The sequence below is a fragment of the Melospiza georgiana genome, chromosome 1 (assembly GCF_028018845.1).
Source record: "Melospiza georgiana isolate bMelGeo1 chromosome 1, bMelGeo1.pri, whole genome shotgun sequence".
Classification (NCBI taxonomy): domain Eukaryota; kingdom Metazoa; phylum Chordata; class Aves; order Passeriformes; family Passerellidae; genus Melospiza; species Melospiza georgiana.
In genome coordinates, this window is record NC_080430.1 from 4038043 (window position 1) to 4064115 (window position 26073).

Sequence of the window (26073 nt, forward strand, 5' to 3'; positions counted from 1 at the left end):
GTTGCTCGGCTTGGCTGTGGTGCACTTCCAAACACACAGCAAGGAAAGAATCACCTCTCAGATAATCCTTCCCAAGTGCAGCGAGAAGGAACCGCTGGTGCCACAGAGCAGAAAAGATTTCCAAAGCCTGGATTCTAATTTCCTGATCTTTAAAAAGAAATTGCTCATCTGCAGCTAATCATGTTTGCGCCTTTCGCCATGTCCAAGAGCAACATTTTCCAAGGTGCCTTTAATGAACTCAACAGCCTCCTAAAGACTCAGGAGAGACAGAGGCTGTCAGAGACAAATCCCTTTATTTGATTAGGCTTCACAGGATCTTGGTACATTCCTAACAGAAAAAAACACAACAAAGATTGATCCTCCTCCCACCCAAATCAGTTAGGCTTTCTCTCCGAGGCGGGACCAAATCCAGCACATATTAATTAGAAATGGGTTTTGATGAAATGTTGTTCTGTTGTGTGAGGAGTGGAACCAGGAAAGCAGATGGGGTTGCAGCAGAGATATTGCTGAAGGTGACTTCCAAAGGGAAAAGGACAAGCAGAGGCCAAGGTGGAAGGTTTGACCACGAAAGAAAACAGGGAACAAGAAGGGGCAACCACACAACAAACCTCACCTCTTGTGGGACTTGGCCCCTTCTGTGGGACACAGTGGTGTAACCCCACCTACATTCCCAACTCTGGGCCAATAGATAAAGGCATTTCTTCCTAATGAACTGCTTCATGTGCCTTGGCAGAGAAGCACATAGCTGGGAGCAGTTGGGAAAGCGTTTTGTCAGAGGCAGTCTGGCTGAAGGTTTGCTTGTAGCATTCTTTGCTGCAGTTCTGTTGGGATACATTTCTCATTTTCAATCTGTTCTACTTTTGCTGCTTCGTTTTTCTTTAAGTATTATTTCTACTCTATCTAAAAGAGCATTTTTCCCCAAACCCAGATGGAATGCTCAGAATTGTTAATTTAGTCATTTTGTGAATTTAGTGGCAGATTCTTGCAATTACCTGCACATAACACGGTCTCATAAACACCTTTGACAGAAATCACAAGGCACATTCTGCACTTCTAGGCAGAGTCTGTGGTTTGTCTGTCAATTTATCTCCCACTTTTATGCTCTCTCTTTTTCTGGAAGCCAAATATTGCATAAAATTTGAGCACATAATTTGAACCAGCTCAACATAAACTGAAATGTTGTCAATGGTTTATTCACAAGTTATACATTCAGCTCTAGAGAAAAACAGACTTTTCTTTCTGCTCTGTTCTTTTGATGATAATCTACCTTTGAACAAATGAAAACCCACTTCAGTTTTCATCTGTAGCTTTCCTGACATGTGAAAAATTGACTAATTCCGTGAAATAACATTTTCTTACATGTTTTCCTTCTTTGGTACAACTGAGATTTGGCGAGGACAGAACACCAACCTGCCAGGATTATGCGGAAGGCGTAGGATTCGTGGTATTTCAGACCCAGTCAACACAATTAAGCCAGCTTTGTTCTATTTTAAATTCACAGAACGCGGCAATCACCTCAGAAGTAACTTCCAGAAAGTTTTGATTTGTTTTGTTTTGTCCTTAAATGCAAGTTATGGGCTGATTTCCAGGACATTTAAGTTTCAAACCTGAATAATCAACTTCTGAGGGATCACCTGAGCCGAACCTGCAGGTCCTTGACAAGTAGTACCTGTTGGGAACAGAGAGAGCTTCTCTGCACACAGAGTTCTGTTCAGCTTCAGGCCTCCCTGTAATATCTTCTGTAACTACCAAACCATATCTTTCCAGAAGTATCTAGTAAAATCTCTGACCAAACCTGTCGGGTAAATGAAAAATTAAATAATCTATAAAGCCCTCCACCGTTCCAACAGTGCTGATCTATATGATGAAAAAAAACCCCAAAACTCTCAGATGCCTACATTAAAAAATATGATCCATATTCTAATTTTGTTTTTCTATTTGATTGCAAACTGATTTAAATACCAGGTTAAATCTAGCTCAGTCTTTTCAGAGCTATGATAACCCCAAAGCAAATTGCATTCTCAGCTTGCTGACAGGAGTATTAAGGGTCAGAACTCTAAATTCCATCACTTAGGTTCAGTGCCAAGTATTTTGGAAAGAGAAAAAAAGAATCAAGTAATCTTCATATGCATCTTAACAGATGCAAATAATTTTAATAAAACTAAAGTGTTGCCTGGGACTCTGCACTCTGGAGCCTCATTCAAGTTTTATTCTGACATGTAAAATAAAACCTAATGAGAAGTTACCATTGATTTATGGGAAGAGAAAGCGAAATATATTTTTTTCATTTCCAAACTGTTGTGGAGCCAGTAAGGGATAAGAATGATTTGTGCTGGATAGCATGGTATAGTTTAGATTGTGGTTACTGAGTTTTGGTTATGACATAAAGTCAGCAGAGAGACATGGAAAAGAATGAATTTTAAGGCTTCTTCTGGGCTTGCTATACCCTTAGTTGCCAGAACATTTTTTTTGTATTTGGCATGAATTTCAACATTATTTACCAGCTCCCTACTAAGTTGTTAGAAAAGAAAAATCTGGGAGATTGGGATTCAAAACATGGAAGCCAAACACTCAGACCCCGCTATCTGTGAACAAGCTCTCGCTGTTTTTACATAATCACAGAAGAGTTTGGGTCAGAAGCAATCTGAAAGATGAACTTCTTTCAATCCCCCTTCCACGGGCAGGGACAACTTCCGCTGTCCCAGGGTGCTCCAAGCTCCATCCAACCTGGCCTTGGACCCTTCCAGGGATCCAGGGGCAGCCACAGCTGCTCTGGGTAATGTATTCCAGGGCCTCATCACCTTCACAAGGAAGAATTTATTTCTAATATCTCATTTAAACCTGCTCTCTGTCAGTTTGAAGCCATTTCCCCTTGTTTTGTCACTGCAGGCTCTTTCCATCTTTCCTGTAGCTCCCTTCAGGCACTGCAAGGCCACACTGAGGTCACATCTTCTCTTTTTCCGGCTGAACAATCCCAATTTTCCCAATCTTTCCTCCCAGGAGAGCTGCACCATCCCTCTGATCATCTTGGTGCCTCTTTCCAACACCTCCACATCCTCCCTGTGCTGGTCCCAGGGCTGGAGCAGCTCTGCAGGTGGGGTCTCACCTGAGGGGACAAAAGGGGAGAATCATACCCAGGGTATGATTGGCTCAGCCGAATGATTCAGTCATTAGAGGGGAATGTGAATTCTGCATTGTTTTTTGGAAATAAAATAGCTCTGGACATTATGGAAAGCTTAAGGCAGCTGTATCATACCTGAGATATCTCAAATAGAGATTAAAATGGAAATGGGTTCAACCCGCTCTGCTGTTTCCAAGCACAAAGTCAGAAAGCAAAGAAGTTCTGCCATTATATCAACAGTCCCTAAAGCTCCCCTCACCTTGACAGCTCTGAAATTGTGAAAACCAATTAAAAATGGGATTAAGTTTTCAGAAATATCTTTTAAAAGCAGGAAGCTGGGATGTCTTGGAGGTTCCAGTACTGAAGTATTTCACATGCAATATGAATTCCTGCCTCTTCTCAGTCCTTTCTCTTACAGAATAAACCTAAGAAGGCTGATTAAATACAGAGAAATTATTCTTTTGGCTCCTTGGCAAGAGAAGGCTCTGGGATCATCCACTCCACACCGCTTCCCTAAAAAGGAGACGAGGAGCATGCACTGTAAAAAGTGCTTCCCAGGGAATGTTGAGGGAGTGATTAGGCACTAATGATCCTCCTGGGCAGGGAAAGGTCCCATTTCCCCTAACCCAGGCTGGTTTTTCAGCTCATTTGCCTTGCTAGCAGCTCTATTTCACATCCCACTTTTTGTTGAATCAGTGATTTGGTTGTTTCAGTTCCAAGTTTTCTTAATTTTTATTTTTTTTTGCTGCTAACCTTGGTAAACAGTCCTTCAGTTGTCAGGTCCTGACTGATTATCTTCACCTGGCTAAAGACTCTGCATTTTTCCTTCTTTGGTAAAAACTTCATGGGTGTAGACATTTATTCCCTGATAGGGAACCCAAATTAACAGATAATAAACAAGACTTTGTGTAGCCAAATGGTTGTACTTCTTTTTTTTTATATTAAGTGAACAGAATATTTCTGTTTAAGTCAAGGCTACATTTTGTCTGGGACTAATTGCACACCCAGTTAATTAATCTGAAAAAGGTCATATGATTACTTTTGTGAGGAACCATCCATCACTGATTTAGCACTGAAAGTGCACCATGGCCACAAAACTCCAGTTGAAATAGGCCAGCCCAATGGAATAACACACAGTCAGTTGGTTTAAGACTATTATATTTATTTATTTTGTGCTTTGGGAGCTATCAAACCAAGAACTTTTTCTCAATTATGGATTTTTATTTGATTCCAGATACCTCAAAGCCAATTTTTAGTGAAATCCTCTTCACTTTGAAATCAAATCATATTGATTTAAGTAGGAGTGGAGTTTCACTATTAAATTCTTTTAATCTGATGCATTATCTTTCACACTGAGTTTCCTTAAATCCAATGCTAAAACTTTTCTCCTCAAAGAAGTGATGGGTGGAGATCAGCCAGACTCATTAGCTGGGAATTAGGAATTAGGAGGGCAACGAGGCTGGAGAGGGGCTGGGAACACAAACCCTGTGAGGATCCCCTGAGGGAGCTGGGGGTGCTCAGCCTGGAGAAAAGGAGACTCAGGGCTGCCCCCATCACTCTGTGCAGCTCCTGAAAGGTGCCTGTGCTCAGCTGGGGCTGGGCTCTGTCTGCAGCAGCACTGACACACCCAGAGCACACAGCCTCGAGCTGCACCAAGGGAAATACAGGCTGGAGAGCAGGAAAAAGTTTCTCACAGAAAGGGTGATAAAGTTCTGGAATGGCTGCCCGGGGAGGTGGTGCAGTCCCCATCCCTGGGTGTGTTTAACACAGCCTGGATGTGGCACTGGGTGCCAGGGTTTGGTTGAGCTGTTGGGGCTGGGCTGGACTCCATGATCTTGAAGATCTCTTCCAACCTGGTGATTCTGTGATTCTGTGAAATCTGTGAATGTCTAGGCCTGTAAGGGCCTGCTATGAATTACTCTAAACATCTTGTGCCAGTAGGGACAGAAGGCCCTTTAGACATGATACTGATGGATACTGAAAAGTATTAAAGGCAAGACAGAAGTTCCCTGATTAATTCTGAGAGAATCCCAAAATGTTTTGGGTTGGGAGAGATCTCAAAGATCATGCAGTTGCAATCCCCTGCCATGGCAGGGACACCTTCCACTATCCCAGGTTGCTTCAAGACCCACTCAGCCTGGCCTTGAATTGTTTAATTTCTAATTTTACAGCATCCACTCAAAATCACAGGGAAATTTTGTTTATTATTTTGCAATGGGTACAAAGATGCCAGTTTCATTCTCAAAATGTTAAAAAATAAAAATAATTGAAGTAATTCAGATGTTAAACTCAGTCAAGAAAGACTTCCCTGAATATCCTTAAGCATATTAGGACAGAAGTAAACAAAAGACAACTGGATGAGGGCACTTTATTTGAATTTATTTGAAGTTATTTTTTTCTTCTCCCAATTTCCCTTCCTGTTACTGCAATCATGTATTGCTGTTGTCATTATAGTCTTCATTTCAATTTCAAATTAGAGAAGAGAGGACATTTTAAGTAGTCAATTTTAATTTAATAATAACTTGATGTCACTTACAACATGGGTGCTTTCAGAAGAATGTGCAGGCTAAGTTGATGCTGCCAAATGCTGCTAATTTTGGATAAAGCAGCACTTTTACACTCCAGCTCTGGAGGATGTTGGAGCATTCACCCTTCTCACTCCTAATTTACACAAAGGGCAACTTCACCATGGCTGAGTTTATTTGTTATAGCAGCAAACATCTTGGCACAGGTTGGCACCGGCACAAAAAGCAGAGAAATGTCACCAGAGGCCGTTTCCTACACACAGCACTGGGATTGCTCAAAAATCCCCCCTGGAAAAGGGAATGCTGAGCCCTGAGTTCATAAAGGGCTCCTCGTGCGTAAATGACACCGACCCTGATGCTGAACCAAGCAGTGAAAGACTCTGCAAACTCAGAAAGAGCACACAGAAAATGCCTCTGAAGTTATGATTCATCATGTGTGCTGGGCTCTGCTTTTGTGTATTCCCAAGGCAACTCCAAAAGCTGGGTCAGGATGGGCCATCCGTTCATCTGGCCCTAAAAGTTGTGTCTGGTGATGAGCTCCAATAAACCTCTCAAGGATAAAACTAAAATGGACAGGTTTTGCCTCAAAAGAAAAGCAGCATTTCACAAAATTCTGATATTCAGGTACCAATCAGTGTCTGATATTCAGGTACCAATCAGTGCCTGATATTCAGGTATCAATTCAGGTGCTCAGACTCCTGACACAGATTGTCAGAGCAGCTCTTCAAACACATCCTCACAGCCCAAGAGAACTTTATGCTTGTCAGAGGGGATGGAAAGTAAAGCTCTTCCCCTCATTTTGCCCTGTTTTTGGTGTAAATTGGAAAGCAGACCCATGCTGCAGCAAACGAAATGCAACTTTGCTTCAGCTGGAAGGGACACCTGGTTTTGAACATAGAAGTGATTACAAGAAATAGGTAAGCTATGATTTTGACTGAAATCCAGATAAAATATCCTGGCTAATCATCACTTCCCTGAGCTGAATAGTTTTTTTCTCCAGTTCTCTGTTTTCACACTTAAAATTTGTGTATGATTTGCAGACTTTAATAGGATAATAGGCAGAATTAGCCATGAGTTTTCCCAGGAAACCCTCATTGAGATAAGTTAATCATCTTGTTCATTAAAAAAAGTCCTTTATTTTTTTTAAATCCTTAGCAATAAACTGAAAAGCACAAACCACAGGTCATGCATGAAGAGCAGGTAAGCACATCTAAGCATAAAATATTTCTGAAGATAAAGAACAGAAGAAGAGAGTGGATCTGATTTTCTGTAAGGCTCTGGCAGTGGTTTGCCTTTGGATTTTCATCACAGATCAAAGTTATCCATAATATAAATTCTCTTTGCTTCTGTCTAGATGTTGGATATTTTTTGATAATGAGAATATTTTTACACTAATTGCCATTAAAACTCACAGCAAAGCAGAAGCTGGTGTTAGGATTTCACTGGGGTACCGTGGAGTTAAAAATCAGTAACAAAATTCTGGTTCAGACACCTGGCATTTAATCTTGGATTTGTGATTGGATGTGATGTGATTGGGTTGGATGTGAGGCACAACACACTGGTTTGGCATTTCATAACTGTTCTCCATTATAATGGAAAAGACAAGAGGAAATATTAAATCAGAAACCCACTGGCCGTGGAATTACATAATCCCAGAACAGCTGGGTTGGAAGGGACCTTAAAGCCCATCCAGTTCCAACTTCTGCCATGGCAGGGACACCTTCCACCAGACCGGGTTGGTCCAAGCCCTGACCAGCCTGGCCTGAAACATTTCCAGATCTGTAGAAACACGGTAGAAAAAAATAATCTGAATTGTTTGGCAAGCAAAAAGACAGAGATGATCTCATGGAAGAGGAAATCTGAAGCTTGCCCAGACCAAGAGTGGTAGTGATGTGACTTTGATATGTGTCTGCAGTAGAAATAAGGAGCAAAGGAGATTTCCCTGAGTTGCTGAAGTCAGCACACAATGTCCTACAAGTCCTTTCAGGAAGAGAATCAGAGAATCATGAGGTTGGAAGAGACCTCTGAGATCATCAAGTCCAACCTGTGCCCTAACACCTCAACTAGACCATAGCACCCAGTGCCATGTCCAGTCTTTTTTTAAACACATCCAGAGATGGTGATTCTACCACCTACCTGGGAAGAGCATTCCAGTACTTCATTATTTCATTTATTATTTATTTTTAATTTATTTTGTTTATTTTATTTATTATATATTTATTAATGTTTGTTGATGGAGCAACAGGTTCTCGTCCCAGAGATTCAGACTACAGGGAGCCCCCAGGGGATTGCAGCTGTCCATTAGTGCTGTTAAAACCTCACAAAAGCATTAACATGAAATTTATTTCCCTTTTTTAAAATAGTAAGTTTGAAATAGGTACCCAAAAGCTTGGTCTCTCCCTTGGGGCTCACAGCATGACTGAAAGCAAATCACCACAAGCACCAAGGCTCTGTGAGGATCAAAGGGATGATGAGGGAGGACCATGGGTCAGGATGATGGATGTCCGAGGCATTTGGGATCCCAGTGGATGTGAGATGGCCACAGCTCCACATCCCTCAGCCCTGCTTCCTGAGAGCCCCAGTGTGTTTCCCCACAGCTGTGCAAGCATCCCCAGAAGCTGACTGAGACCTTCAGACCCTCCAACAGCCACTTTGCCACCCTCTGGCCCCTCCAGTATCTGTCCCAGGGCCATAATCTCTGCCAGGCTCGGCTCACAGAGATCTCCCCTTGTCCCCAGCTGGGCTGAAGTTCTCTCAACAAACCAGGCACATCCACATGTGCAGGAGAGCGGCTCTTCAGGTGTAGGAGTGAAGGGGGTAGGACAGTGGGGATGGACAGAGATGAGAGATCTCTGCAGCCAGGGCTTGGAACTTGTGGTTTATTGCAAAGGGCCTGGGTGCAGGGCCCTGCTGGGAGCTGCCAGGCACAGCTCAGAGCAGGTCTGAGAGAGGGAGAGAGAGGTAAAGTGTGCAGTAAAGACGATGAGACAGCGAGGTTCTCATTGTGATACAATAAATCTTCTTCGGGTGGTGGAACTTGGGGTTTATTTCCAAGGGCCTGGGTGCAGGGCCCTGCTTGGAGATGCCAGCTGCAGCTTAGAACAGGCCCAAGAGAAGCAAAGAGAGTGGTAAAGAGAGAGAAGGCAAGAGCGTAGTAAAGAGGATGAGAGAGTAAAAGAGAGGATAAGAGAGAGAGGATAAGAGGATAAGAGGGCTAGGTTCCCGTTACAATACCATAAATCTTCTTCTGTGCTGAATATTCTAATTCTCACTAACCAGTCTAGTACAAGATACAAATCCTACAGCATTTACATACAGCCTGTAAGAATCGTTTCATTACCATACTGTGTTACATTTTAAACCCTACAAACTCCTCTTTGGGCCCCTTCTGCCAAGCTGGCAGGGTCTGCTCTGACCCTTGGGTTTGTCTGCGAGCAGAGGGTGTTGTTTCATCAAAAGGGGATCACCTTCAGCTGGCCACACCATTGTTTTCCAGTTGTTCAGTAACTGAGGTATCTCAAAGCTTGCTTCCATTTCAATCTCGCTTATAGTTTCTATATTCTCAAAATCTTTTGCCAGACAATCATATTTATAAAGCTTTCCTGTTTCATCTTCCACAACACTCTGGGAACACTCACATCCTGCTCTCTCCAGTTCCTGGGTCACACCAGCCCTGTGAGCCACGGCCCCTTCTCCAGCTGCTGGCCCTGAGACCCCACACAAACCTGTGGGGGCCCCTTGCCCAGGAAAATACCTGGAAATGGAGTTTAATAAGGAGACAGGGCAGATTGAGCAAGAGCAGAGTGTGGCCAGCCCAGGTTTTTTGCATGTTCTACAGCTTTTATCCCCTTATCTCTGTGTTTTCCCACACTTGCTCCTCCCCAAGCCACATTGATTGGTCCTTCTTTAAATATCCTACAATAACTTTCACACACTCTCACAGCTCCTGTAAAATCATCTCACTGTGAGTTTTATGTAATCTTCAAATGCTCCTCCCTTGCATCCCTGTTCCTGTGAGGGCAGTAAACCCCACAGCTCTCAAGCTAAGACATTCTTTGCCCAAGCCAAGACACTTCAGTGGGGCTCAGCTGCTCACCAGCCCCAGTGTGACTGAGACAGAAAATCCCATTGGCACCAATCACAATATTGGGGTTTCCTCCACCTAATTGTAGTTCCTCAGCTCCTTGATGAGCCTTTGGGTTTATGGTGATTAGCTGCTAATCACCAATGCTAATGGCTTAGGGAAATATTCTTCCTGGTTTATTGCTCTTTCTGGCCAACCCTTCAATGGCACCAAGCATGACTTGCACAACTGCTAATCAAAAAAGAAAAAAAAAATTTCCCAAGGTCTGGGGAGCCCTGCCTGGTGAACATCTTGTGCTCTCTTCCTTTCAGCCACTCTATATCAATCAGCAGCTTCTCCTTGCCCACATCTGTGAAGATTTGAGATCCTATAAACCTCTTCCTGATAAACAGCTTCTGTGCCATTTGTTGGTGTGTGCCTTTCCCTGCAGCTCCCTCCCTCCAATTAAGCCACGAGTTTTATTTCTGAGTTTCCTTCTCATTCACTATGAGCCAAAGATGTGTGATGCTGACAGCTGTGCCCCATTCACATCCCTACTCAAAGCTGTGCCCCATTCACATCCCTACTCCAAGCTCCTTTTCCTGGGAAGGCTCACCAACAATTCACCTCAGCTGGTGAAACGTTTTCTCCACCCCACTGTGAGAGAGAAGGGCAGGAACGGGGAGATTGGTGAAAAACAGAAGCAACTGCTTTATCAGAGAAATATTCTGGATCATTCAGACTGGTTTTAAAGCAAACAAATCAATTTAGAAGCAGGGTCCACATGAAATATTTTTGCTTTTCCATAGCTAAGGGTATCCCTTCCAGACTCACCCCAGCAGCCACAGAACCACAGAAGGCAAAGAAGCTCCACCTGCCTGAGCTGCATATCAGAAAATTTAGCAGCACCCTAAAATGCAGCCTTGAGAACCCCAATAAGAACAGATTTTCTATTTTCCTTTACTTCACCAGCCACTCCAGGACACATTTTTTCTATCCTCTTTGATGCTTAACTGGATCAGGGACTCCGCTCTGAAGGTGTGGCCATGGCACAGCTCAGAGGATTTACGCAGCCTCAAGACCTGGCCCTGCATTTCACCTTGGCCTTTCCAAGGTTTAATTTAACCCAAGGCCAAGAATTAAAATATTAAAACAAACCAAAAAAAAACAACAAAAAAACCCCAACAATTCATGCCTGGTTACATTTGTGCTTGTGACCTACGCCTGTCCGAACAGGAGTTGGACAGGACAAAGCACAATGCACTTCCTTGCTTTTATTGCTCTCATTCACTTCATGTCATGCCAAAGAAGGTTGATTTAGGAAGTTCTAGTAATTAACTGCTGATGTTTTTGACTGCTGTTCCCAAGGGACTCACAATGACTTGTAATTGTTGTTCTGTAGGAAATGCTTTCTGGAACGATTGTAGATAACATATATTCTCTCTATGGCTTTACTTTTACTTGATTATTTTTTTAAGCTAGGAACATGATTTTTTTTTTCCTTTAAGCAAAAGTCACCTGTTCCCTGCATCCTGGAAATCTCATAAATCAGCCTTCTCCTCGCAGACTGTGCTTACATTTTGCTGTCCACAAAATAAAGAAGCTTCTTATTCCAGTTACACATTAAACATAGAATATGTGACGTGGAAAAAAACAAGGACAGAGTAAAAATTAATGCTGTTTTTAAACTTCAAGTTACAAAATGCCTTTCTTTACTCTCAGCAGCTGAGAAAACTTGAGAGGAGGAGGCACAGGGGCAATGTATATTTAGAGAGCACCAGTTGTTATAAGAATTTAAACCCAGGCTGGTGGTATTAGAGGAGGCTCTAACAGAATCATGGAATGGTTTGGGTTTGAAAGGACCTTCAAAATTATTCATGCCATGGGCAGGGACACCTTCCACTGTCCCAGGCTGCTCCAAGCCCTGTCCAACCTGGCCTTGGACACTTCCAGGGATCCAGGGGCAGCCACAGCTTCTCTGGGCACCCTGTGCCAGGGCCTCACCACCCTCACAGGGAACAATTTCTTCCCAATATTCAGTTGAAACCTGCCCTCTTTCAGAGTCAAACCATTCTTCCTTGTCCTGTCACTCTACACCTTTGTAGATCCTCTCTCTCCATCTTTCTTGCAGGCTCCCTTCAGGTACTGGAAGGCTGCAATTAAGTCACTTCTCCAGGCTGAATAATCCCAATTCTTTTAGCCTTTCCTCATAGCTCTCAATATAGCCTCTCACTCACCATGACATTTCCCTATGTTTTCACTCACTATTCTGTTAAAAATTAATTTGTGGGTGCCTAAGCACCATTGCTTTATTGAATGCTTTTATAGATTCTACTCAAAATTTATAATATATAAAAATTATAGTTTTAATTCCTCTTTTTGTGGCCCCTGCTACTCATGCACACAGGCATGTGGTGTGATTTTTGGGGTGTCCTGTTCAGGGCCAGGAGCTGGACTTGATCCTTGTGGGTCCCTTTTAGCTCAGGATATTCTGTGATTCTGTGATTCTGTGATTTTATGCATTTCTCAAATGCATCTATTAAAAACCTACTTTCTCTCTCAGATGCCTCAACAGTTGGGTATCCAGAGCTATATTTCATAGTGAAAAAAAATTCCAAAAGCCTAATTTTCAGATTTTCACTTCTGCTACTGACCGAGAACCAACCCCAACGAACCCAGAGCAGATTCTACTGCTCATGCTGTGTTTGCCAGGTTTACAAACTGGAATAACAATCTGAGAAATTCTGGATTGTTTCACAGGAGTGACCTGAGCAAGGGAGACTCAGGAAGGATATGGTGATAGGAATTCAGCCCTGAGAAGGATGTCAGTCATAATAAAAGTGCTCTGCATTGAAGTGCTCGTAAAAGACCGACTTTCTTCACACGCCATGGCAGAGCACTCATTACTCATTTGTCACCCTGCCTGGGAGTGACATTTACCAGCTGCAATCTGCCATTGTGATAGTTTTCCCCTTTTGCTTCCATTGACCAAATGTAAACAATGCTTGACAGCAGGTCTCAGATGGCATCAACAGCGTGCTGCAGCCACTTCAAAACAGGAATGCGGCCATGTGTCACTGACAATACAACACAAAGGCATGGACCACGGAGGTTTTCCTCAGCCAAGATGTCACAGCATGCAAGGGAGTGATCTTCTTCCATCAGACAGAGAAAAATGTGGAGCCCACTGAAGAGGATGGGCCATCCGTTCATCTGGCCCTAAAAGTTGTGTCTGGTGATGAGCTCCAATAAACCTCTCAAGGATAAGACTAAAATGGACAGGTTTTACTCAAAAGAAAAGCAGCATTTCACAAAATTCTGATATTCAGGTATCAATCAGTGTCTGATATTCAGGTACCAATCAGTGTCTGATATTCAGGTGTCAATTCAGGTGCTCAGACTCCTGACACAGATTGTCAGAGCAGCTCTTCAAACACATCCTCACAGCCCAAGAGAACTTTATGCTTGTCAGAGGGGATGGAAAGTAAAGCTCTTCCCCTCATTTTGCCCTGTTTTCGGTGTAAAATGGAAAGCAGACCCATGCTGCAGCAAACGAAATGCAACTTTGCTTCAGCTGGAAGGGACACCTGGTTTTGAACATAGAAGTGATTACAAGAAATAGGTAAGCTATGATTTTGACTGAAATCCAGATAAAATCTCCTGGCTAATCATCACTTCCCTGAGCTGAATAGTTTTTTTCTCCAGTTCTCTGTTTTCACACTTAAAATTTGTGTATGATTTGCAGACTTTAATAGGATAATAGGCAGAATTAGCCATGAGTTTTCCCAGGAAACCACTGAAGAGAGTATTTGGCTGATTTCAACAGAAGTGGGTCAGATTGGAAGGGAGCACAGTGAATCCAGCCTCCTGCTGCAGCACAGGATTGTGTCCCAGCAGTTCTGGAATATCTCCAGATCCACACTTGGAATGAGCTTGGTCCTCAGTAGGTTTTTCTCCTGACTTTAATGGTCAATAAGGCAAATAAAGCACAGGCCTAAAACTGCATCACAAATGAAAAATAATCTGAGTAACACGGAAGTCAGTGATTAGTGATGTCCTGTAGAGTAAAACAATTTGTTTCATCTTCCATGCTCAATGTTTAAGGTGGATTTTTATTTCTTACTTGAGATACTAAAATTAATTTACTGTTACACCTTCCACCCTCCACCCCATGACAATACTTTTATAATGTTTGGGATTTAATACCAACCAAAACTCCACTAGTGTGACCCATGACATGTTCACAGCTCATCCACAACCTATGGCTGCTCTTTTCCTGTGATATTCAGCTTGGATTTGTACATCTCTGGGGAAACAGCCTTGCAGAAACCCATCCATCCTCAGGGGACCTGCCCCCACAGCCCTGCACAGGTGGAGACCCTGCACTGCTCCCTTTCCCCAGCCACAAGGGACATTTTTCCACTCTCCCTGCAGCAATGATTCAGCTCAGGGTCTGGAGAGCTTGGCTGCCATCCACACCACTCACCAAACCAAGTACAGCTCAGCAAAAGGTATGTGAGTGGAATGTAACTTTTAACCTCCTATTCTTTGTGTATTTTACAGAGAGGAGCTGAACACTTTTATTCTTTTTTTGGTTACACATTCTTCACCGGTGTTCTGTCAATTAATAAATATTTGCTGAATTCCAGTGCACGGAGTATTTTCACAAATGCCCAGAATATTTCTTGGATTAATTCAGAAGGCCTTGCCAAAAGATAAGATGATGATAAGGAAGCAAGCAGAACACCCACACAAGGTACAGTTATCTTGGGTGTTTTATCAGGATTTAGGGTTGTGACACAGCCCCAGTGCTGTTCTACACAGAATCTGTGCTTACAAATTCTCACGTCCAGGACACCTTCCAGGTCCCGCCTCTGACACGGCTCCTGTGTGCCCATGTGGGTAACCTGATTTATCAGCAACTCCTTTTCCAAAAGCTGCCAAATCCTGCTGCTCAGCCCTGTGCTTTCTTCCACAGAGGTAATTCTTTGTCACAGGTGAAAGCTGTGAGGTGGAAGCCAGAGGTGCAGGAGGAGTCTCTGACCCATCAGCTCCTTCCCTTTTTCTGCCAAGCTCCATAAACACAACTTCCTTCTTTTCAGGCTTTATCATTCACACACAGTGGGATTCACTTGAATCAGTCATCCTGGACTCCTCTAATAATCAGTATAACCTGTGGAGATCCAGAGAGCAGCATGCAGGGAAGAGAAAAATGTGATTCCTTCTGTAGCACCTAAACCTGACCAGGTGGCTGAACTCCACCAGTGCCTGTTTCTCACCAGTGGCTTTCAAGATATTCCTGGGTCACTGGTGTAGATGGAGATATCCACCCTGTAAACACCTGTGAGGAGATATTTTGATGATGATGATGACATTTCCAGGGATGGGACAGCCACAGCTTCTCTGGATAACCTGTGCCAGGGCCTCAGCACTCTCACAGGGAAGAATTTCTTCCCAGTATCCCATCCATCCCTGCCCTCTGGCAGTGGGAAGCCATTCCCTGTGTCTTGTCATTCCATGCCTTGTCCCAAGTCCCTCTCCAGCTCTCTTGGAGCCCCTTAAGGCACTGGAAGGGGCTTTGAGGTCTCCCCTTCTCTTCTCCAGGCTGAACAACCCCAAATCTTTCAGCTTTTTCCTCAAAGGAGAAGTGTTTTATTCCTCTAACCATCCTCATGGACCTGCTCTGGACTCACTCCTGCTCAGCTGGAATCAGTTTCAGAGCCATATTAAAGTCACCCTGCAGATTTATCACCTCTGAGTATCTCTGCAAGACTCCATCTCAGCTCAGGCTGTCCACAGCCAACTCTTTGTGCTCTATTTTTTCACAAATTCCCTTGAAAATCGAGGGACCCAGATCTAGGGGTTGCTATAGGACATTTTTAATCAGTGTTGAGCCAAAGATGTAGAATGCATGGGAGGTGCACAGTGCCGTGGAAAACACAGAAACACCACCTGAAACTCACTGTGGGGCCAAGAGGCAGAGATCAGAGAAAGTGTTTTAATCTGAAGGTTTGGAAGAGTCTCGGGGCTATCATTGTATGAATATTTGAGTTGTGCCTTTAAAGTGGAACTACCCATAATTCCTTCAGAAAAAAAAAAAAAAAGAAATTTGAGAAAAAAAAATTCACAGCAGATGAAACAAAAAAATGTTGAATGATTTATCTTGGGAAAAAAAAAACCAACTTTCTCCTTGTAAAATCTGTGCTTGATTCCTTGCTGATATAGTCAGCAACTGTTAGTGGGGGATGTCACAGAATCTGGTTGTTTTCCATTGTACCAACAATCCCTCCCCATCCTGTCTGAAATGACAAATACCTGATTAAGCCCTTTTTCCTTTTCTAGTTTTATAAACAAGGCTGCTAAGGAGGAACTGCTTCCTTATTTCAGAGCTGGTGTTGAATTTATTATTTGATAGCCAAAGAAAACAAATCAATGAAGAGTGTGAGTGTACACAAAGTGTCCTTCATGGAGTGACTTTTCCTCAGGAGGTGCAGCAGATGGGATCATGCAGAGATGCAGGAGCAACCATTCCATAAAAAAAAATCTCTGTTTCCAACATGATCTTTTTGATGAAAAAATAAAATAAAACTATGCACATTAAGGCGTTGATGCTTGATTCTTAATTTTGTCATTTCTGAAAACACAAACTGAAGAGATAAATTATCACAGGACAAAGTTTGGTGAGGGTTAAGTTTTTGTCATCTAAAACATAATTGTGCATACCCCACAAATTGACAATGTGAAATTCAGGGCAGTTCCCTTCATAGTAAAGGGACAGGAAAATAAAGCAGAGTTACCAAAAGAACTGAAATTCATATTTTTTAGTGAATTATGTTATTGCAATCATACCCCAAATCATTAAGGCCTTCTGAAAAATTACTATTTTATGGCTTCAAAAGATTGGTGCAAGTATTTTCAGGAAAAAAACAGTGGTCTGATGTCTTTGGTTTTTTAATGCAGCTCCCATCCAGCACCAGAAAAAATCCTGTCTTCTCCCAGTACTTCACTTTCAGCAACCGAATCCTCAGAGTCCCTAAATCACTTTTCCCTAATGGAAAACTTGGCTTATGGTGGTGTCATTCTTCCAGCTCTTCAGCTTTCCTTGATTACTGAAGTGACCATTTCCTGCCATTTCAAATTAGCCCATTAGATACACTGCAGACACAAACAAATCCAAATCTGCCCCAGGGAAGTGAAAACTTGAAAGCAAGAGACTCAAATTGTCATTTTTACTTTACCTGGGAGCCAAACCCACAGTGACTGCAGGGATTCATTCATGGGATCAGCCATCATTTCTTAAACTTCTCCCAGATTTAACCAGAATAAGGACAGGCATGTAAAAAACAAACATCAGAAGCTCTATAAAATTGTGAATTTTTTACCTATAACCATCACTTTTTGCCTTTGCCATTATTTTTCCACTGAGCTGATGAGGCCCATGAAACATTCACAACTCAATGTCCCAGATTAATTTCCACTAGCAAATCAATTATTAAAAAATGAGGAGGAAATCTGGGCTTTAGCCCGACCATTGCTTTAAATGTTTTATTTGTGGGAGACACTCTGTACAAGACAAAGCTTAATAAACATTTTGTAAAAAGGTGGTAGATGTGACACTCTGCCAAAATAGTAACTCTGCTTCCATATTCATCTCCATAATCCATGTTTGTTATTAGTTAAGGGGTCGATTTTCAGCACAGGGTGAACTTTTTTATTCCACAGAAGAAAAGGGAATGACATGAAGACACCATGCAGACCTAAGTGCCAACACCACTTGGTGCCTTTTAAAGCTCAATTATCAAATGATCGCTGCTTTGTTCAGCTCAGGAAGTCACATTATTTGGGAAATGAAAAAAAAAAGAAAAAAGAGAGAAACAAGGAAGAGGAAAATATAATTTTAAAAAATGGATGCATGTTGTGCACAGGATGTGTTTTTATACAGATCTGTGCAAATGTTTTTGCACTGCCACACAACACTTTGCATTGCCTCATGTGATTGACACAAAAAGCCCCAAAAGTAACGAATTAGGGAAATAATTTCTGATGCTTTACATTGAATAAAAACATGCAAGTCTTGATGCAGGCAGCAACCAGGCAATGCTCTGGCACCTCAGCTTGAGCTTCAGTGTTTCTGGCAAGTCTCAAACAGCCAAAGGTCCAGATGTAAAACCACTTTCCCCTCTTTGAAATTTCTTTATTCTATAATGCACACTTTGTTTAATGAAAAAAGTAGTTTGATTTTCCCACTTGCCTAACAGGACATCCATAATATAAAATTTTGAGGGGCGCATTTGGACCTCTCATGGTGGAGATGAAAAATGTTGGACGATTTTTGGAACCAAAAAAATTCCTTTCTGGTTTTTCCAGCCTAGTAAACCCACACCATTTATTTCAAAGCTTTAAAAGGTGTCAGGTTGGAGATAAGGCAGAGATAAGGGCTGGTCTGGGTCAGGAGGAGCTGCTGTGGGACAGGCAGATCTGATCTGACTGAAATCTGCATGTCTGCAGTGCAGAGGTGTTCAGGGCATCTGTTCTCTGTCCAGAGGAGGGGAGATTCCAGGGTGTGGTGGAGCTTTGTTTTAGGATGAGAGAATTGTTCCTACACAGGGATCCCAAGAGGATTGTCTCCAGTGCATCACACCCATGAAGATGTAAAGATGTTCAGGGTATGAGAAAGAAAATGTGTTTGGAAAATGTGGTTTTTGTGTTCTTGTGGAGGGTAAACAAAGATGAAGAGAGGCCCTGAACTGTTCTGGTTGCAGATTCCTTCCAAGGAGCCATTCCTCTTTGCCTGGTAAGGACACTGAGGTGCCCTGCCCAGCTGGGGCTTGGGGACGTGGCTCAGGTTCATTTTTTCTCATTTGTGAGTGAGGGCCTGGGTGAATCTGGAGTTAATTCACTGTCAGGTGGGCAGTGGACTTTGCAAACAAATATACAAGGGTACAACGACAGATAACAGGTAAGAAAAATCTGTTTTAACAAAAAATATTCTCCATAACCAGGGATGAAGGAGGCTCAAAGCTCTTTGGAGTCTGCTTTAGACAGAGGGACAGAGTTCAGGGCCTCTCCTCATCTTTGTTTTCCCTCCACAAGAACACAAAAACCACATTTTCCAAACAGTCTATCCTCTTTCTCATACCTTAAAAATCTTTACATCTTCACGGGTGTGATGCACTGGAGACAATCCTTTTGGGATCCCTGTGTAGGAACAACTCTCTCATCCTAAAACAAAGCTCCACCACACCCTGGTATCTCCCCTCCTCTGGACAGAGAACAGATGCCCTGAACACCTCTGCACTGCAGACATGCAGATTTCAGTCAGATCAGATCTGCCTGTCCCACAGCAGCTCCTCCTGTCCCAGACCAGCCCTTATCTCTGCCTTATCTCCAACCTGACACAGTTTAAAGCTTTGAAATAAATGGTGTGGGTTTACTAGGCTGGAAAAACCAGAAAGGAATTTTTTTGGTTCCAAAAATCTCCCAACATTTGGCATCTCCACAGTATCTTCTGTCCAAATGCACCCCTCAAAATTTTATATTATGGACGTCCTGTTAGGCAGGTGGGAAAATCAAACTCTATGTGTTTCATGAAGCAAAGTGTGGATTATAGAACATAGAAATTTCCAAGAAGGGAAAAAGGTTTTACATCTGGGATCTTTGGCTGTTTGGGACTTGCCAGAAACACTGAAGCTCAAGCTGAGGTATCTTAAAGGCATTATTGAATCCAGCTCCAGCTGACAGCACAAACATCCCTAAGTACACAGGGATGGCAGGGGCAGCAGCCAGGAATGAGCATGGATCTGGTGCTGATGATGTCTCAGAGGCTGAGTCTCTTTGGGAGATCTGGATCTCTCAAAGTTTTAAGTTTATATCTGTCTGATATAAACCAAACAGATTTTATTAGACTGAAATAAATAAAATTAAAATAACTGCAACCCTGAGATGCTTTACTGCATATAATGGCTTTAAACTGAAAGAGGGCAGGTTTAGGTTGGATATTAGGAAAAAATTCTTCCCTGGCACAGGTTCCCAGAGAAGCTGTGGCTGCCCCTGGATCCCTGGCAGTGCCCAAGGCCAGGCTGGGCAGAGCTTGGAGCAACCTGGGATAGTGGAAGGTGTCCCTGCCATGGTAGGGGGGTGGAACAAGATGATTTCTAATTTCCTTTCCCACCCAAACCATTCTGGGACAGTTTGATGTGAATGGGACGCAAAGGGAGAGGCAGGTCTTCATCCAAAGGCCATCTCAACCTTTCCTTTTCCTTATATTCAGGTTGATTTTCAAATCTAACTCCAGTGCTAATTCCCCGAGATCTCCATTTTCACAGTCAGTTTGCACCTACACCCAGAACAACAATGAATTTTTGCTGGAAATTGATTTTCCACCCATTTTTCAGGACCCAGAGGAGTTTCCACACTGACTAGGAAGAAGGTGCTACAATAAACATCAGGAAGTAAAAGTCCTTTATTGAACTTTCATGAAATATTCACTCTCAGGAGAGGAATACCTCCAGAAACACCATTTATCTGCCTTTTTCCCTGAGGCATTTTTTCCAACCTGCTGTACAGTAACTTGCCCCAATTTTGGTAAAGTGTTGCTAAAGCAGAATTAGTCAGATTACACACTGTGGCTTGAGTACCTCAGTATCCATCTCCACAGCCCCTCATTCCAGCACATGCATTTTATTTAACCATGGAAACTGGTACCTATCACAGATAGGCACCATTTGAATTTCAAAACTAACAAATCTTCTGTTTTCTTGTACTTATGAAGAAGCAAATCCCAGCTCTGATCTGTCACCTGGGTGTGAATAAACCCTCATGTAGAAATAAGGGCATCAAGGTAAAGACACTGATACAGCTGCCTCTTAGCAGAAAGAAAAATGAGCTATATCAGCATGAGGCACTGTTACACACCAGCTGCACCTACAAACTATCAATGGGATTATTTTGGTAACACACAACCACAATCCTTACTGCAAATTTATGACACAACAAGAACTTGGTATAGGCCAGGCTTTCCCCAAAAAAAGCCCAGAGGGTCACCAGCCTATTTAGGCTTGCTAACACCAGGTAACTAGCTGAATATATGTTCCTTGGATGATGTTTTCTAGTGGCACTGCAGCTTTTTCAAGGAAGAGCAAGGCAGGACAGAGAAGGCTGTAAAGTCAGAGAAATCTGGGTTCAGCATCCCCCATCAGATGCTTCCAAACAATTGCAGGATACAGAGTGGATCCAGCAGGAGACCTCAAGGGGACGTTGATGACTTCAGAGCTTCATCTGTAACCTTGATTTGGTGGTGGGAACCCAGCCTGCCCTCAGGAGCTTAATGCTGAGGGCAGAGACAAGGAATTTACGTCAGTGTTGTTTATATTAAAAGCAAAATATCTGAAGCACGAGGTGACTGAGGTGAAACTCTGCCAGCCTGCAAACCTTGTCATTCTTCCTCATCTCCAACTGCCCTATTTCCTGCATTGGTGGGAATAGGAATATGCTCATTCAGTCATTTCCTTTTGGTCTTCCCAAATCAAGTGCAGCTCAGATCAGTCACAAGATGGGTTCTGTGCCGTTCCAGTCGATGACAGCTCCTTGCCACCTAGAAATGAAATCATTTACATCCATCAGTTCATCACCTGAAAGGCAAACCCACAGCCCTGAACCACCCAGGGAAGCTCAGACTGTGATGGGCTTGTTTGGGGTGACTGATCCTATCCCAAAGGGAATGGAGCAGAAATTAAGGAATTGTATCCTGATTTTAGGTGCCAAGGTTGGAGTTCTCTGTCTTGACTCTTTCTTCAGCCTCTCTGGGCAACAGAGCAGATTCACAACAGAGACTTTCATGTTGGACAGAATAATTAAGTAACAAATCCCATCCCAAAGGGAATGGAGCAGAAGTGAGGGAATTGTACCCCAATTTTAGGAGCCAAGGTTGGAGATCTCTGTCCTGACTCTTCCTCCAGCCTCTCTGGGAAACAGAGCAGCAGCTGATTCACAACAAAGACCTTCATGTTGGACACAATAATTAGGGAATGCCCAAGGTGGGTACAAGAATTAACCCTAAATAAATATTAACCCAAAATTCTCACTCTCAGCTGTCAGTAGGCAATTTGCTTATTTTGTTATTTTTTGTTTAGCTCTGATTAGGAACTCTGTGACTGAGATCCTGTGGCTGGATGCCTTCACTGAGCTCCTTTCTTTGCTCCTGACCTTGGCTCCTCCAAGCACTCCATGGCTCACTTTAATGGTGATGTTTTGCTTTTCCTGTGCTGAGGTTCTGCTTTTCTCTGCCCTTTTTCCTCCTTCAGCATGACCCTGAATATGCACACTGAGAACAGAATGATTCTGGAACCTTCCAGGTTTCTCATTCCTGGCTCTGCACTGGCTGCCACAGCTCAGCTGCCCACCTCAGCATTGTGATGAACGCAAATGAGGCATCAGTCCTGAATCTGCCACAAAATGTGTCTGCAAACCATGGCAAAAGACAGAGATCTGCCCCAAAACCTGGTGAAAGCAGGATGGTCACCTCCCTGAAGTGAGCCAGTTCACCCCTCATGGCACGGATCCACCCTTGGCCGTGGCTTTTCTCATCTGCAAGGTCATGCTCCACTTTTTCTAGGAACTAAACTGTTGCATTCTCAGTGCTGAGTATTTATATCTGTTCTGAAAATCTGTCTCAGAGTAGTAAGGCACTGGTGAGGGGGTGGAGGGAGCAGGGAGCTGCCAGTGCCACATTCCTTCTGTCACTGAGGACAGGATGTGTCAGCGAGGGTATGGCAGCTCAGTCCTTGAGCTGAGCAAGCCAATTAAGTGTAAAACAAAACCAAAAGCTGAATTCTTGCAGTCTTCAGGGCAATGTCTCAAAGGAAGTGACCATCTGAGGGCTGTCGTGAAATTTTTTCCTTCTGTTTTTTTACTTTGCTGAGAAAATTGTAATTGAGAATTGCAGAAAGATTGTCTCCATCCCAGGAATACAGAGCAGAGATGTTCCACATCTTAAATTAAAAGCAGAATTTGTTTCATCTGGGGTTATTCAACCTAAATCTGGCATTTGCCAGAGGTGAGAGCTGTCCCTGTCAGACAGTTCAGAATGTCACCCTTAAACCACCAAATGGAAAAAAACAACTGCCACCTTCTGTCCCCATTGGGTTTGTCAGGTTATGCCATCAAATCATCCCTTATCTTTGAGGACAATCTTCCCAAAGTGCAACTTTCTGTTTCACCAGGGTGATTACAGCTTTGAGAGGGATCCACAGAGCCCAAAAAATGAGTCTGCACTGTGCCCTGTGGGATTGCTCACCTTGCTGACACCACTTCTGCTGTTGGTAAAGTTGTTAATCACTGTGCAGTGATAACCTGGCTTTTATTAAAACTGGCTTTCCATAAAGAGCTTAAACAGAGCATAATTTCTGAAGTAGGACTGAAAGTTATTTTCAGAACAAGCCTTATCTCCTGGGTTTATTTCCAAACCATTTTTTAGACCAAAAAGAAGCTTTTGGCTGTTTGCTTCCATGAGACAGGTCTAAAACATTTTTCCCCCTCTTGCATCTGCACAAGAAAAGGTATCAAAGAGTGAGAAATCTCACTCACAGATGCTGAAATAGTATTATATTTACAAACAGATACAAAACTTCCTGGACAATGCAGCTGATCACTTCCCCAAACTATCCTGCCACAGTGTAATTGCAATGTGAGGCCTCTTCTAGCTGCTGATTCAATTACAATTTATCAGATCAGCAAAAGGAAAACTACATTTGACCCACCTGCCTCAAGCACAACCTCACCCAAGGTCATGCAGTTAACGGGAACTGGAGAGGAACAGGTCATGCCCTGAACAATGCTCAGTCTGGAATAGCACTCAGTGAGCATCTCCTGGGCTGACAGTTTGGTATTGTTCTGGAGCACATCAATAATTCAGGCTGAAATGCCCAGGCTCTCCTCTTCTCTCACCCACCAAAACACCAAACACCATTTGGGTGTTTCACAGGTGAACTCACAGATCCCACAGCCCCACCACCACAGAGGGTTAACAAAAAAATCCTGCTAAATTCAGGTTCTAAAAGCAGATGAGAGTTTGGTTCCCCTCAGGCTGAGCTAACAGATGTTATTTCCTCCAGTGCTGAGGATCAGCACTGTGATATAAGAATATTCCTCAGGGAATAACGGGATGAGTTGTCTGCACGGCATCTCCAAAACAAGCCAGGGATGCACATTCCAGACATCCCTGGGCAGAATCCTCTGCTGCCACAGATGTCTGGGGCTCAGAGCCACAAGAAAAGCACTTTTACTTGTCTTTTTTCTGGGGGCCTGCAGGTTGCACTGGTACCTGGTGGTGACTGGTCATGCCAGAGGCAGCTGAAGGGTTCCCTGCTCTAAACTCAGAACTGAACTCTTCTGGTGTTTTATACAACAGGGATTTAAAACAAGGACCTCCTTCTGTAGAAGCAAAACAACCCTTCTCTGACAATATCATTATTATTATTATTATTATTATTATTATTATTATTATTATTATTATTATTATTAGCAAAAGTATTATTATTATTAAAAACTAAATGTTATTATAATCAAAAACTAAATGCCACAAGCAAAGCGCTTTTACTTGTCCTTTTTTTGGGGACCACCAGGTTACACTGGTACCTGGTGGTGACTGGTTATTCCAGAGCCAGCTGAAGAGTTCCCTGCTCTAAACTCAGAACCGAATTCTTCTGATTTTTTATACAACAGGGACTGAAAACAGGAGCTTGCTCCTCCTGCTGCAAAGGCAAAGTTACTCTTCTCTTCTGATAATAATAATAATAATAATAGTAGTTATTAATAATAATGATGATGAGTATCATTATTATAACTAAATGAATAATAATAATAATAATAATAATAATAATAATAATAATAATAATAATAATAATAATAGTTGTTGTTGTTGTTGTTGTTGTTGTTGTTGTCACTGTTATCTAAATGCCACAAAAAACCACTTTTACTTGTCCTTTTTTTGGAGACCTGCAGGTTACACTGGTACCTGGTGGTGACTGTCATTTCAGAGGCAGCTGAAGGGTTCCCTGCTCTAAACTCAGAATTGAAGTATTATTATTATTATTAACTAAAAGCCAAACCTGTCTATTACCAGTGGAGTTTTCCCTTTAGGAGAGGGTAAGAGAACAAAGAGCAGGCAGATGTAATGCTCAGGTACTGGGGTAAGCAATGGGCTTAATTTAATATATTTAATTAATCAATTTAATTTAATCCATTGTATGGATTGAACCCAAACTGAGGCATGTGAACGGAAGCAAAACTCTCAATTAACAATAAAACCAATTAAGGATAGTTTATTGTCTCAGCTCTGATTGTCCAGACTGTGGAATTCTCCACTCTGCCTGAGAAATGATCCTGCATTTTTTGAAGAGAGAAGTCTTCATCATGAATTCTTCATCAAAAATAAATAACAGCTTTTTGCTTTATTAAAAATTAGTTTAGGGGAATTTTAAACATTTGTATCATAAAAAAACATTCATTATTTATGGCATAAATTGCTAAAAATTTGGTTATTTGGGTTGGTTCTTACTTTTCTTTATATGGTGTTCTGTAGTAGGAAGAAAAAGTTCTTTAAACAAAAAGGAAAAAATTTAACATGAAAAACCTCTTGCAGCAAGGCCACGCTTAAATAAATACCCTCAAAGCAAAGGGAAAACACTGAAAACAAGGAGCCAGCCTGCCCAGGGTAAATCAGACTGAGAATGCTACAAACAAAATAAATTGACACTGGAATTTGCTGGTAATTTACCTCTCAAGCAGATGAAAGCAGGGAACTTAAAATAAACAAACAGCAGCAGCACCACCACTGTATAACTCTGACACAATGCCAGGAATGGAAGATATTCTAAGACTTTAAGTAGTTGCATGCATTATTCTCCCTGTGGGGCTTTCTGAGGTTATACATAATTTACTTTAGCTTGCAGTCATGCTGATGTGTCACTGGAAATGAGGAATCAATAAAATCTGTATGTGCAGGAAGGCTGGACTGATGTCACTGCTGTCACCTTGCAGGATGCCTCTTCTACCTTTCAGTGATTTTCTGATCAACACACTGGCAGCCACTGTCCTTATTTATTTATTTTCTGCTGGGGTTTTTTTTTGGTTTTTGGGGGTTTTTTTTGCAGAGCAAATTGTAGCAAGGACAGGAGGGAAACTGCAAGAGAAACCTGAAGCTGCCTGGCTGGCTAATTTAACAAATGTTATGGTCTCTGACAATGAGGCTTTTACTTCTTGCTCCAGAGATATTCAGATAGTAACTTCCAAAGCCTTGCTGGAATTGATATAAAGCTGAATTTTCTGCCCAGTTAAATTTCTCCATTTGGCTTCTTTCATGTCTC

The 26073-nt window shown here is 42.4% G+C and overlaps 1 protein-coding gene across 4 annotated transcripts in view; it reads right to left on the bottom strand.

Annotated features, from left to right (window-relative positions):
* Positions 1-20135: 20135 nt before the first annotated feature.
* Positions 20136-26073, bottom strand: part of MINDY4 (MINDY lysine 48 deubiquitinase 4) — a 78759-nt gene continuing 72821 nt past the window's right edge. For 3 of the 4 annotated variants that reach the window (XM_058026588.1, XM_058026596.1, XM_058026576.1), the window contains one exon: positions 20136-21302. In XM_058026588.1, the coding sequence (XP_057882571.1) occupies positions 21254-21302 (49 nt within the window). In that variant the 3' untranslated portion in view covers positions 20136-21253. The remainder of the gene's footprint in view (positions 21303-26073) is intronic. The other variant, XM_058026583.1, reaches the window with a different exon arrangement.